At 36.4% G+C, this 13,024-nt stretch overlaps 1 protein-coding gene and 1 long non-coding RNA gene across 2 annotated transcripts in view; both read right to left on the minus strand.

Moving 5' to 3' along the window:
* The window catches only part of LOC122658636, a 13,669-nt gene extending 10,900 nt beyond the window's left edge, over window positions 1-2,769 (minus strand). The window contains exons 1-2 of the mRNA XM_043853678.1: window positions 2,674-2,769; window positions 13-432 (exon numbers count right to left, since the gene is read on the minus strand). Of these exons, the coding sequence (XP_043709613.1) occupies window positions 13-432; window positions 2,674-2,736 (483 nt within the window). The 5' untranslated portion in view covers window positions 2,737-2,769. The remainder of the gene's footprint in view (window positions 1-12; window positions 433-2,673) is intronic.
* Window positions 1-2,883, minus strand: part of LOC122658639 — a 15,289-nt gene extending 12,406 nt beyond the window's left edge. Inside the window, exon 1 of the long non-coding RNA XR_006332472.1 lies at window positions 2,800-2,883. This is a non-coding gene — a long non-coding RNA (uncharacterized LOC122658639). The remainder of the gene's footprint in view (window positions 1-2,799) is intronic.
* Between the last annotated feature and the right edge of the window lie 10,141 nt (window positions 2,884-13,024).

Below are 13,024 nucleotides of genomic sequence, written 5' to 3' on the forward strand. Positions count from 1 at the left end.
CAAGAAGATCACCTTTAGACATGATTTCTGCTGCTCAACACATTTTCTTCCTGTAGTCTGGGTAGAAAGTGAAGGCGACAACATCGATGCTGGTGTAACAGGGAGGGAAACACATCTCTTACAAGAGGGTTTTGCAGAAGAATTGGCCATGTCAGAGCTCTCAGGAACAGCTCTAGGGTCTGGATTCAGGAGGTATCTTCTCTCACCATCAGGTGCAGCTGCCTTGTGCTTGAAGCTTACCCCTCTTAGGAAACCTCTTGGAGAAAAACCACCTTTGAAGGAATTTTGAGACTGCAGTAGACCATTTACACCACAGCTATTGCTAAGACCTACTGATCTAGGGGGTATTTGAAGTGAGAGATCTAAACTCCTCCCACTGGGTCCTGAAAGTGTAACCTTTCTGTTTGTAGGATCCATTATTTGGTGACCCTCCTGCATATGATGAAAATTCCAGGATTACCTCCAACAATCTGGAAAAGCAAACATCTAGAAACACATAACAAGTGGGAAGATGCACCAGGGCCTAAACAGAATAAAAAAAAGAGTAAATAAGACAGCATGGAAGTATGGGGATACATCCAGTCAGACAACAATTTGTTTCACATCTTCAAGTACGAAAACTTGTCAAAACAAAGAGAATCTGTAGCGCTTTATTCAACATAGGTACGATAAAGTGAGAATTTAGACTCTGAATAAAAAAGAAGTTGAAGAGATCCAAAACATAAACTATAACAAGGGGAAAATAATCTCTCAGATGGAGAGTCAGTAGACCCAACCAGGCCATCATGTTGAGAAGTAGCTTGAAATCCTTGACACACCTCATCCCAAGCCATCTAAGTACTGGCCTTTTTGAAGCTGTAGCACTTTTCTTTCTTATTGACAATAATCGCTGTCAACCAACGAATTAACATTGACTCTCTCAACAAGGATCTCCATTGCAATCCTGGAGAAATTCAACCCCTATCCAATCCTTCAGGGAATGGGTACCCACCTGCAGTACCAACTTCAGAATTGCAGCCCAGCAAAGTATGCGATGTGGCCACCCCGACCCTTTCCTCTTTTTTCGTTAGAGTATTTTAAGCCCCTACTCACACCTATAGGATCTTATTATGACAAAAGCTGCTACATAACCCTCAACAGAGGCATTTCTACATCTCACTCAAATGTAAAAACAGATATTTGCCTCCTCTTATGATACCCATATAAAGGAAATTCAAAACCACCAGATTTCAATCACAACTTAAATGCATTTTAAGTAGTATATAATATATTAATTTTACCAACGATTATAGATCAGGAGCACTTGTTCTGGAGCACACATCTAACACAATTTGAAAACTTAGAATTTCAGTATGTCAATTTCACTAAAGCAAACCAACTCTCTAGATAAACATTTCAAGTAACTATCACATAAAACAACATCTTCTAGCCTGTGCTGGAGACTAACTGGCAAATCAGGCAAAAACTGTCCGAGTGTTACTCATGTAAACTTGGTTATGGATTTTTTTGGGATTTCGACTGCACTTCAGATTTTCAGCTTCAGTTCATCATTAGCTATGAAAAATTTCAAGTGGAAAACAAACACTTCTCAACTGGATAAATGTGGTGTAAATGGGTCTAAAGCTCAAGCCTATGCCCTCAACAAGTTCAAACTATAAGATAACTGGATAACCAAAATTTGGAGCTACACGGTTAACAACAACAAAAGAAAGAACACGCAAGTAAAAAGTGGATTCATGAAATATGATTTGAGACAAGCAAAACCACACTAAATCAACCAACATGGGATATGAATTGAACTTTAATTACGTTTCTTTGTTCTTTCTTTTTTCTTTCACTTATTTTCCCCATTTTCCTTCCTTTCTCCACTTCTTTTGCTATTTCTTTGAATCCCTCCCTTTATTTTCCCTGGTGAGAGAACCACCAGAAAAGCTCAATGAACTCTGTTTTTATGGATGAAAAGTCAAATAGCCTATTAGGCAGAAAAAGAAGGGAGAATCAAACCCATCAAAATAACATCACTGGACACAATTAGCACAATAACTTCTTCTTCTTGTTCTCTTTTTCAGTAAGATGACAACAATTCTAGTCTCAAATCCTAAATAATCTGCTAGCACTCATATGCAGAGAGACGCAACCATGTATATATAGATTTTCAAAGATTACAGCAGAAAAACTCTAGTTAAGCATAAAGCCCTCCCCCCCCCCCCCCTTCCCTTTCCCCTGGGTGGGCAAAAAATTGATAGAAGAATCAAACCAATAAACAGCGAAAAAGTCAGTCTACGATATTCGTCGGGAAAAAATGAACTCCAACTAAGTATGTCATTCCAGGACATTATTATCAGCAAAAATGCAATAATTTTCCGCTTGTTACCTGTAAAAACAAATTTTGGAGAAAAATAAACTAAGGGAGTAAATGTCACACCAGTACATAGCAGAATAAAAGAAAATGGCATGAAATACAAGACTATAACACAAACGAAAAAAAGAACAACACAAGAAAGAAAATAATTAAGAGCTCCTCACTGTTTCAATTCTCATTTCATTTTGTTGAGGTTCTTACTGCAACCCTTTGTTTCTACTCTAAAGAGAAACTACAAAATTCCCTCATTTTATTAGCAAAATATAGATAAGAAGAAACATGCAAAGCATTAGAAGGAAATAAGAAACAACCTCTTGAGAAATCTCTTCTTCCACTCCAGCTCCGACTCCATTAGAGCCTGTATCGCGTATCATTCTTCCCTTATCAATCGCTCCTAGAGACGAACTGCTTCAAAGTGAAAAACAATTCTTCTGAACCTCTCTCTCTCTCTCTCTCTCTCTCAAAATTTACACAGGGAAGGCGGAGAAGTAGAAGAAGAGAAGACGATGATGGTCTCTGTTGCAGTCGCGGGGCTTTTCTCAAGTCTGCTGACGGAATACGCAACATTGATTCTTACGTCTGAAAAGTAGAAATGAGAGATCGACCTCTCATGAGGTCCAATTTGGATCCTCCACTGCGGAGCTGCCCGGCAGGACGGTGCTGCCAAGACACGGTGAGGTGCGCAATGATCGCCTTACCCCGACTCGGGCAAGGCACTCGGGCAGGGGTAAGGTGATCATTACGCGCCTCGCTGTGTCTTGGCAGCATGATCCTACCGAGCAGCTCGGCAATAGAGGATCTCGATAATTGTCACATTGGAGTTGTTTTTTTTGTTTTTTTTTTTTTTTTTTTTTTTAATGCTATTCTAGTGAAGTATAAAGTTTCACTATTAATCTTTTTGCTAGATGGTAGATTTATTTTGTTCGCTGCAAGTTTTATTAAGTAGACCTCAATTTCGTTAGCATAAGAACAAGTCATGACCATTCCATGAGTTTAGAGTTGAAGATAAAAGAAGTGTGATGCTCCAATAAACGGATCGCATCTTCTTCCATCTCCAACCACTAATCCTTCGCCTTGGCCTCTTGTAAAAGACTTATTGTATATTAACAATATAGGATATGATGTTTCCTTTGTACATAAAGGGGATCCTTTTTGTTTGGCCGTAGTTGTTAATTTGGCCAAATCTATCCACTCTAAGAAATCGATGTATATATTTGCTCCGTAGTTTTTAATATATTTTAATCTTCTGATAAAAAATAATAATAATAATAAAAATTTACTATTAAGTCATTTATCACATTGACCCATTGATGACCGTTATTTTATTTTAGGATGTTTTACGTATCATTATTTTAATAGTTTGGATTTACCTAGTTGGCAATCATACGCATTCCTCATCCGTTTGTTGAAGTTAATCAAGGTTTTAGAAAAACATGGAATCAGGATTCAAATCGGTCTAAACTCTTGACCGATTTCGAGTCTAATCGAATCCAAACCAATCTGAAATCTAGATTAGTCTTGATCGTTTCAAGATTTAGTGTGTAGATTCAAACCCTGATTTTGTACAAAGATAGGTCCAAGATCCGTGCAAGTTAATTGATCTGATCCGACCCGATTATAAATCTAACCAATATTTATTCGAGAAGAGTTACGAGAGGGTGAAATTGAATCAAGTTTGCAATTCAGCAACTAATGTTTTTCCTGGACCCTCCACTCATGGTGAAAGGCATTCTATTCATCACAAGGTAGGGAGCAGGAGAGGCCATCGAGAGGGGGTTTTGGAAAGGGTAAATTACACATCACCCCCCAATTTTCAAACGAAACTCAAATTACCCCCTTGTTTTTGAAAATACTCATCCGTTCCCCTCTACAATAACGGTGTTAGTCTATTGTTAATTATTGGAGTAAAATGATTATTTTACCCTTAGTACTATAATATTAGAATTAAATTTACAATACTATCTTTCTTTCATCCTCAACTTAAATTTAAAGATTTAAATTTATTTAATTAACTGACATCATCATTTAAAGCATAAAACTAACTGTATGGACTAATTTATCATATTGGGATCTACTATTAGGGAGTAATTTGAGTATTTAAAAAAATCAGGAGATGAATTGAGTTTCTTTTGAAAACCAAGGGTGACCTACAATTTATCCGTTTGAAAACATATGAAAATCTTATAAAATTGATGATGGTGAAACGTCCTCTACTGGTGGAAGAAACCTGTCCCTTTTTTTTTTTAATATAATTTTTCATTTTTACTTGTAAATTTGTATTACGTGACGTGTTTGTCGTTTGGCGGAGAAGGTGGCCGTATGAGGTGGTGGGTCCCAACAAATAGGCTCATTAAAGTCCAAAGAATAAACTTCTAAAAAAATCCAAAGAATAAAGACCAAAACCCCATCCGACGACGCGGTGGATAATTTGTCTATTCGTCAAAGTGTCAAGCAAGTCAATTCTCTGACTCTCCTCTCCCTTTCACACACTTTTTTTTTAATATTTATATAAAATCTTCGTCTCACACACACGCTCTGTGCGATTTTAATTCTCCAATTCTCTCCAGGGCGACAGTTTGGAGTGGAGATGTCGACATCCAATGGTTTGACCTCATTCATTTCAAATTTTTTTTCCTTTCTTATCTATTTGGACCTCAGTCATTTCAAAATTTTTTTCTTTTTCTTATCGAATTGGCACCGTTGGATGTTCAAGTTACCAAATATCGATATTTCTACTCTGAACTGTCGCACTACACACTTTTAGGGAATTGCCGAGGATTATTTTCCCTTTTGTATGAGCCTATGCCCTCAACACAACACAACACAACAAGGGATTTAAAAATTGAAATCGAGTAATCTTGATTCTTATTATTTTGGATTGGACGATCCATACGAGCATACCTGGTTTTTAGGGTCATGAAGAATCTGACCGATTTCGATTGATCCAGAATATAATTAAATCAGAATCAGCTGGACACAATTCAGATGTTGATTCCATGTTTTAAAACCTCGAACACAACACTCAACAATGTAGGGGTGTCAAAAATGAGATCACATTGATTAAACCGATTGAGATCGATCAACAAAAATTATTTTCAATTCGATATGGTTTTGGTTTTTAGAATCCGTCAAGAGACCAAATCTGATCTTCAAGAAAAACAACCTCTAGGATTCAACCTGGAAAAAAAAAATCGATAAAATTCAATATTATTTTATCATTTATTTTTAGTGGTTGGTTATCTATGTAACAATGGAAGGTGATATTGTTTACCCCGAAAATAAAATGGAAGATGATTTCTCCGAAAATCTAAAGACAAATCGAACCCATTATTTTAACACTTTCTTTTTAATTTAAACCTATATGTTCGCGTGAGATCACACATATAATAGACTGATAATGGATTGTTAAACGAAAATGATAATGGACTGAAATTGACCAGATCAATAGCAATCGGTTTCAATTTGTCATTCTAAAAAACAAAACACTCATTGATCAGGTTTTAACCGACCGTTTGACACCCCTAGGACTACTCTGCAACTCTGGTTCACTACTATCCTCTACTTCATCCTAGGGTACGTACCCCGTTCTCTACGTCTAAACTAACTTCTTCTATCAGTATTGACATAACAACGACCATCAAAGATTTTCTTACTGGTATTGACCAATGGGGACGATTGATCATTAGTATTATTAATGCTACCTAATCACGTGGCCTCTGTGCCTAGACACAAGTGGGTGCTAAATGACCAACCCGCCGCCATGATGCTTACGCGCATGCTCCTAGCACCCACCGTCGCTCTTTCTTTCTCCTCTTTTTCTCTTGAAATAACCTTATTGCCACCTGAAATGTTTTTTTATTCCGGATAATCATTGGATGTTTCCTACCGATCAAGGGTGCACTCCCCAGACAGACAAGAAACATTCTACCATATATTTATCATAGAGTGAACCTCGTGATCATCCAACCCAAAAAATAAAATTTTAAAATTTTAAAAATTAAAAAAAAAAAACTTGTGATCCTTGTTTATCTTTCTTTTGGGGAAAGTGTTATGAACTTTCATAATTTGAACTTTGACAAGCAGCATATGTAGCCATACCTTGTGGGGCCCGGATCACATCTAAGTGGGTGGCAGGTCACATATACTTGGATTCGGATCAGATACACATTCTATTCAGAGAGAGGTAATGTTAAGCTGGATCATAGGATAATGGTATGTCCTAACCCTTGGCCGTTGGATCTGAATTTTTAGGACCCTAGATTTGGAGAGTTGTTGACTGGGTTGAATGAGGTTAGTGGGCTGTTTGGCACATTAGGGTTTTGGGACCACACGGTCTTCTTAATTCTTGGTTGAGAGAATTTCCTTACACATTCCAGGCTCTTTCATTTGAGAGATGTTGCTTGAAAAGTCTATTTCTTAGAAGCTTGGTTGTAGTTTCATTGAATTACAAAAAAAATCTGGAATCCAGATTCGGATCGGTCTTGATCGATTTTGATTCGAGGTCAGGATTGGGATCGATAAGGATTGATGAGAAATCGATCAAAACATATCTCTAACCCTACTTTTTGTACAACGATTGGCCAAAATAACTAGATCGGCTGATTCGGCCGATCTAATCCCGATTCTTGAAATGGTGTTAGTGCCATTGTGTGTTAGTGTCGTTGTGTTAGGTTTGGTGGTTTTTATCTATACCAGATTGATGGGTTGATTCAATGGTCTAGTATGGGTTATCTATTTGAATGGGAGGTGAAAAGTGTTTAAGTGGAGAAGTTGAGTCTTCATCAAGATTGAGACTTTCAAGAAAGTGAAAATAGTTTGATGATTGAAGATATTATGTTAGATGGAGTCTTTTAAGAGACTTTCAAAGAAGTATGAGCGGGTTTTCTCTAAAGAGAGAGAAAGTCAAATCTCGTCCAACAAGATAGAAGAAAGAGACTTAATGAGTTTTCTTTAAGGAGAGAGAAAGTGCCAAAAGAAGGGAGTAAACAAGAAGAACAAAGCGAGAAGAAAGGGGTGTAGAGAGTAGATACACCAATGGAGAGAGAAAAAGAGGAGATGAGTAAGTGACCAAGTGAAAAATGGAAAGAGACAAAAGGTGTACAAGGGACTTGGGTTTGGGTATCAAATCGCAAGGGTTGTATTTTTTTATTCTTCTCTTGTTCTTAGTGGAAGATCGAATCACTCCGTGGATGTAGGCGGTATTGCCGAATCATGTAAATCTTTTGTCTCGTCTGATTGTTACATTTTTTTTTCTTTGTTCTTCTACATACCATTTTCGTGTGTTGCTCACATAGAAAGAAAATGTTGTTTCCTATCCCCAACACATTGTAGTAAGGAAGGTTGGATAATAACTAATAGTTCTCAATATCCTTTTACTCATGTGACAAATTTAAGCCCAATATGAACATATCAGAAATAATAATACAAAAAGAAATCACCAATCTTTAAAGCTATTTCTTCCAATCTTTAAAGCTATGGCAAATCTGGAAAGCAAGGAACCGTAGTATCTTCGCATTTGTCTACCCAAATCCTGGGACGACAATCCTCGTCTCTAACATCATGGTTGCAAAATTTCGATTTCATTGTAAATCCCTCTCTCTTTTCTATTGGGAATTTTTCTCAGGCTCTTAATCAATAAATTTGCATTTGTCCAAAAATAAATTGATTTTAAATCGGTAATACTAAAAAGCAAAAAAATTTCAGTAAATTGTACATGAAAATATATGATTGAATTAAGGTCTCCCATGCTTATGGTTTAGCTTGGTGGGCCTTATTCAAGGTTAGGTTTTTAGGCTTCTTCTTTTCTGGAGGAGTTCATACATATTGCACAAATTTTTTGCCCATTGAGGATAAATAAAATTCCACTCCATCAGTAGCTTTGCATAAAAAGAAAATATATTCTCCAATAAACTGAAAAATAAAAGATGATCAACGACTTAAGCACCCTCAATGATTGATCTAATATGATTTTGAGTGTTAGAATCGTCAAACAAAGTAAAAGTTTCAATTTTTCTTAGATTTGGAGAAAACATTTCAACTTGTTAGCCATTATTCTGACTAAAATTTTATATGAAACATTGTAGAGGCTAATTGCTCAAAACTCTTCTACCAGAATAGTATTGTCCATTTTAATCATGTTAATATGATATGTATGAGGATTTTGTAACTAGCGTGGGAGGTCAATGTAGTAATTTTTCAATTACAATTGGGTTACATAAAGGATCAGCTCTAAGCCCTTTTTTGTTTACACTTATCATTGATAATTTAACCAGGAACATTCAAGATGAGGTTCCGTGGTGTATTCTTTTTGTTGATGATATTATTTTGCTGGATGAGACAAAAGCAAAGATTTAACCCCAAAGTTGGAGTTATGGTGATCAATCTTGGAATCAAGAGGTTTTAAGATAAGTACAACGAAGACAAAGTATATGATATGTAACTTTATCTATGCTAAGGCAAATAAGAAATGGTGAATATTGAGGAGAGACAGATATCGCAAAATGATTATTTTAGAAATCTATGATCAATAATAAATAAAGAATGTGATATAAAGGATGATGTTTCATAGAGAATTAAAGTGTGAAGGATGAAATAGAGAAGTGTGTCTAGAATATTGTGTAATTATCGTATTCCTTTAAAACTTAAAGAAAAATTCTATAGGATAGTCGTACGACCATCTATGATCTACGAGACAGAATATTGGCCAATTAAAAAGTGTAATATGGATAAAATAAGTGTAGCAAAGATGATGATGTTGAGATGGATTGCGGTAAAACTATGAAGGATAAAGTAAGAAATTACCACATTATAGTAGATTTGGGAATTGCACATGATAAGCTTTGAGAAAATCATTTGAGATGGCATGGTCATATTAAAAGAAGGGCTTGGGATGCACCAGTATGGAGGATCCCTAGGAGAAGTAGTGAGGAAAGAAATGCATAGTTTAGGTCTTATCTCAAGTATGACCTCGAATAGAGTTGATTAGAGAGTAATGATCCATGTACCCGACTCTATTTAAGTGGGAAATTATTGAGTTGTTGATGTTGTTGTGTTCCTTTTTTTTTTTACTATTATTATCTATACTTCGTCGTTACACGAATCCATGTAGTCGACCCCATTTAATTGGGATAAAGCTTAATTGTTGTTTTTATTACATAGGAGGACAATGAGATCATTTCATATGTATGAGAGAGAGAGAGAGAGAGAGAGAGAATATGAAGTTATATTTATGCTCCCACTCCTTAACCCCTAACTCCTTTCAAAGGGAATCACTAGAATAGTAGAGTTGATCTAATCACCTTATGTGACACCTACTACCTACTTAGCAAGGGTTTATGATTACGGACCTGACCTCTATGGCCATTTTGGACAAATGTAGTTTTGTAGAGTATGGATCCGGATAGGATGTATCTATAAACTTTTCCAAGTATTATATATTTATTTTCATAAATAAATAAAAAAACCCTGATATGGTTTACAATAAAAATATATATTTTTTAAATTGTAACATAAACCGTTAAGAATTTAGAAACAATTTTTAAATGGATCACAACTTTGGAGAAAAAATGAAAAGATTTTTTTAAAACACTATTTGAGAAAGTTTTTTTTTTATTTTTAAATTATGCTAATTTTCTCAAGGTTTAGGTTGGTTTTGTTGGGATTTTTTTCTCCAATAATATTTTACATGAAAATTTTACTACATATTAAATTCTCTATATTTTTAATATCATTTTATAGGGAGAAATAACTATACCTGGTCACGTGTGGAGTGTTGCCCCTGCGCCCAGACACAGGGGTGGGCAAAATGACCTTTGCACCCCCATGGAAAGTCAGGCCTTTGTTAGTAAGTTTGGGAACGACAATAAAACGGGTACGAATACTCGGAATGATGCAGATCCCTGTTTTTGGGTTTCAACTGATTCAGATCCACCTGGAATCGAAGTCGAAGGAACGATGCTGTCCCTGTTTCTGTACTCTTCAACCTTGTATTTGCTCAAACCCGGTCTAATGGTCCGGTAGATTGGATGTAACTACAACGATTCCAACCGGCCAACCTGCCAACGAGGTTCCACTTCCACCCCTTCCCTCCTCAACATTGATACGAGTCGTCAGTCCTTTTTATATCCATTTTCCACACGAGCCAACCCTCTCTCTCTCTCTCTCTCATCTTCGGCGCTTTATCTTCTATGCAAGGAAGGCCATTCAGTGACCACTACTAGGTAAGGGTGTCAATTTAGAACTGAAATCGAAAACCCGAAACCAAAACCATACGTTTAAAATCGAACTTGAAGTGAATCGGTTTGGTTTTAGTTTCCAAAGCTAACAATCTTTTTTAGGTTCGATTCGGTTTTGGTTTCATGCCTAAAAACCATTAAGCTTAACTGAATTACCTATTTTCAAACCGAATAAGGAACCATATAAAACTATATGCTTTTTAATTTTTAATCAAATTTGAATGATAAATTCTTTTCTAGAGTTTGGGAAAAGTCTGGGCGACTATAATCCTAACAAATATGGTTTTTTTTAATTGATGAAGACGTAAAAAAGTTGATCTAAACCGAAATAAAACCACTAAGAAGTTGAATACAAAATCGAATAAAAACCAAAACCGAATCGACTCGGTTTTGGTTTAAAAAATATATGGGAAAATTACATATACCTCTCCTGTACTTTGGCCTAATTACACATTCCTCCCCTTGGTTTTCCCACCTTACATTCGATTCCCCTATAGTTTTCCAAAAATTAATAATTCCTCCCTTGTCGTTAGCATCTGTCTGTTATGTGCTGACATGGCATAGTTAGATTTTTTTTAATACCCAAATTGCCACTTGGCCATTGTGAGATGACCCATTTACCCTTTTGATGAAAATAACAAGGGAAAGGGAGAAAGACACTTCCAATTCCAAACTTCGTCTTCAACCTCTGACCCGTGAACTCTCCGGCGACGATACACCCAATAATCTGCCAGTCGTTTGATGATCTGCGGCTAGAGAAGAAAGGCGCGGAGAAGGTATGTGTGAAACCCTAATTTCCTCCTTTGATTTCAACCATTTTCACTTTCAAACTCAATCTTCTTCCTTCGTGACCTAAAATTTCTTCCATACACAGGTAGCTATGGCTAATGCTGGTTTGGAGAATGAGCTGGGAAGTTAATTCCTCTTCTTCCATACATCACAAGCTTGCCCTAATTCCTCTCCTTCAATCGATTTGAGGTATACCATACCGACAGCTTGCTTGCCCTAATTCCTCTCCTTCAATCGATTTGAGGTATAGCCCTAATTCCTTTGTTATACTTTTGTTGATGTAATACAACCAGAACTTGTGTTTGTAAATCCATACATACATATGAATAACTATGCAATAGGCCGAGGCATAGACCCAAGTTTCACATGCTATAAATCCAAGAACTGTCATCAGATTTATTTGATATTTTGTTTAGGAGAAATCCTTAAGTTTATTAGTCTCTTAATTTTACACTTGGATGCTATTTATTTAGATAATTCTTTTAGCAAGTTTTTAAATATCCATTGACCCATATCATCAATGTTGAATTTTTTTTGTTTATGCATAGCCCTAGTAATGGATGTAATATGCAATATTGAATTTACTTGGCAAGATAAATGGGCATAGAAAAGGTTGATCCAGATAGGTATGGGTATTTGGACATGCTCTATGACATATACAATACAGTGCTTAAAGAAGTCCTTGTGGGTCGTTCAGTGAACTTCAAGACTAACTATGTAACCCCAAATAGACAAGTGATTGAAGTGAATGATGATTACATAGTGTACAAGATGTTTTCACTATGTAAAAAGTCTGCTTCAGTGAATGTTCATGTCCATAGTCTTGTTGTGAATGAAGAAGTTAATGAGAATTATACAGTCAATGGCTACAGCAACTCAGTACTGAGCAGAGAAGAAAATGTTGAAGAAAGTGAGGTTTATTCTGTAATTGATAGAGATGTTTCAGTTGTAGGTCATTTTACTCGGCAAAAAGTGGTAAAGCACACTCCTAGAAGAGGTGGTGTGGGTTGTAATTCAAAATGTACATCTCTAGGTACTGGTACTGGCACAGTTGTTGCACATGCTGCTTTTAATGCTAATGCTAATGTTGGTGAAAGAGAAAGGGATACTAGAAGTTTAGCCATGGGAAAGGCTACTGGAACAACTGCTACTACAAGATCCAGTGGCAAATCAATTGGTGAGAAAGCTAAGGCTAATTCTGATGCCTCTGCTAGAGAGAGAGAGAATAGTAGCAGATCAGATGCATCTGCAAGCCAAGGCATTTCTGGTAACACTTCACCCATTGCAAAAACTGGAAGCTTGGGCATTACAACCAGTAGGGAGACACCCATTGGTACAAGAACCAGGGCAACTAGCAAGAGTTATGGAAGATGTGAACCAATAGAAAATGCAACTGATGAAGACAGTACTGATGATGAATGGGTCTATAAAAGTGAGGATGAGAGAGTTGATGTGAGTGATAACAGTGGAAGTGATAGTGAGTATGAAGAAGAAGCTGATGTGCTTGATGTGGAAGGACAGACAAATGAGGATACGGTTATGGATGAGAAGGATGAGTTGTCTGACTATGATCCTGATGAGTCCCATGGATACAAACTTCAAGGTGATTATGGTTTTGATGAAAGACAAAGAATAACTT

The sequence above is a fragment of the Telopea speciosissima genome, chromosome 4 (genome assembly GCF_018873765.1).
Source record: "Telopea speciosissima isolate NSW1024214 ecotype Mountain lineage chromosome 4, Tspe_v1, whole genome shotgun sequence".
NCBI lineage: Eukaryota > Viridiplantae > Streptophyta > Magnoliopsida > Proteales > Proteaceae > Telopea > Telopea speciosissima.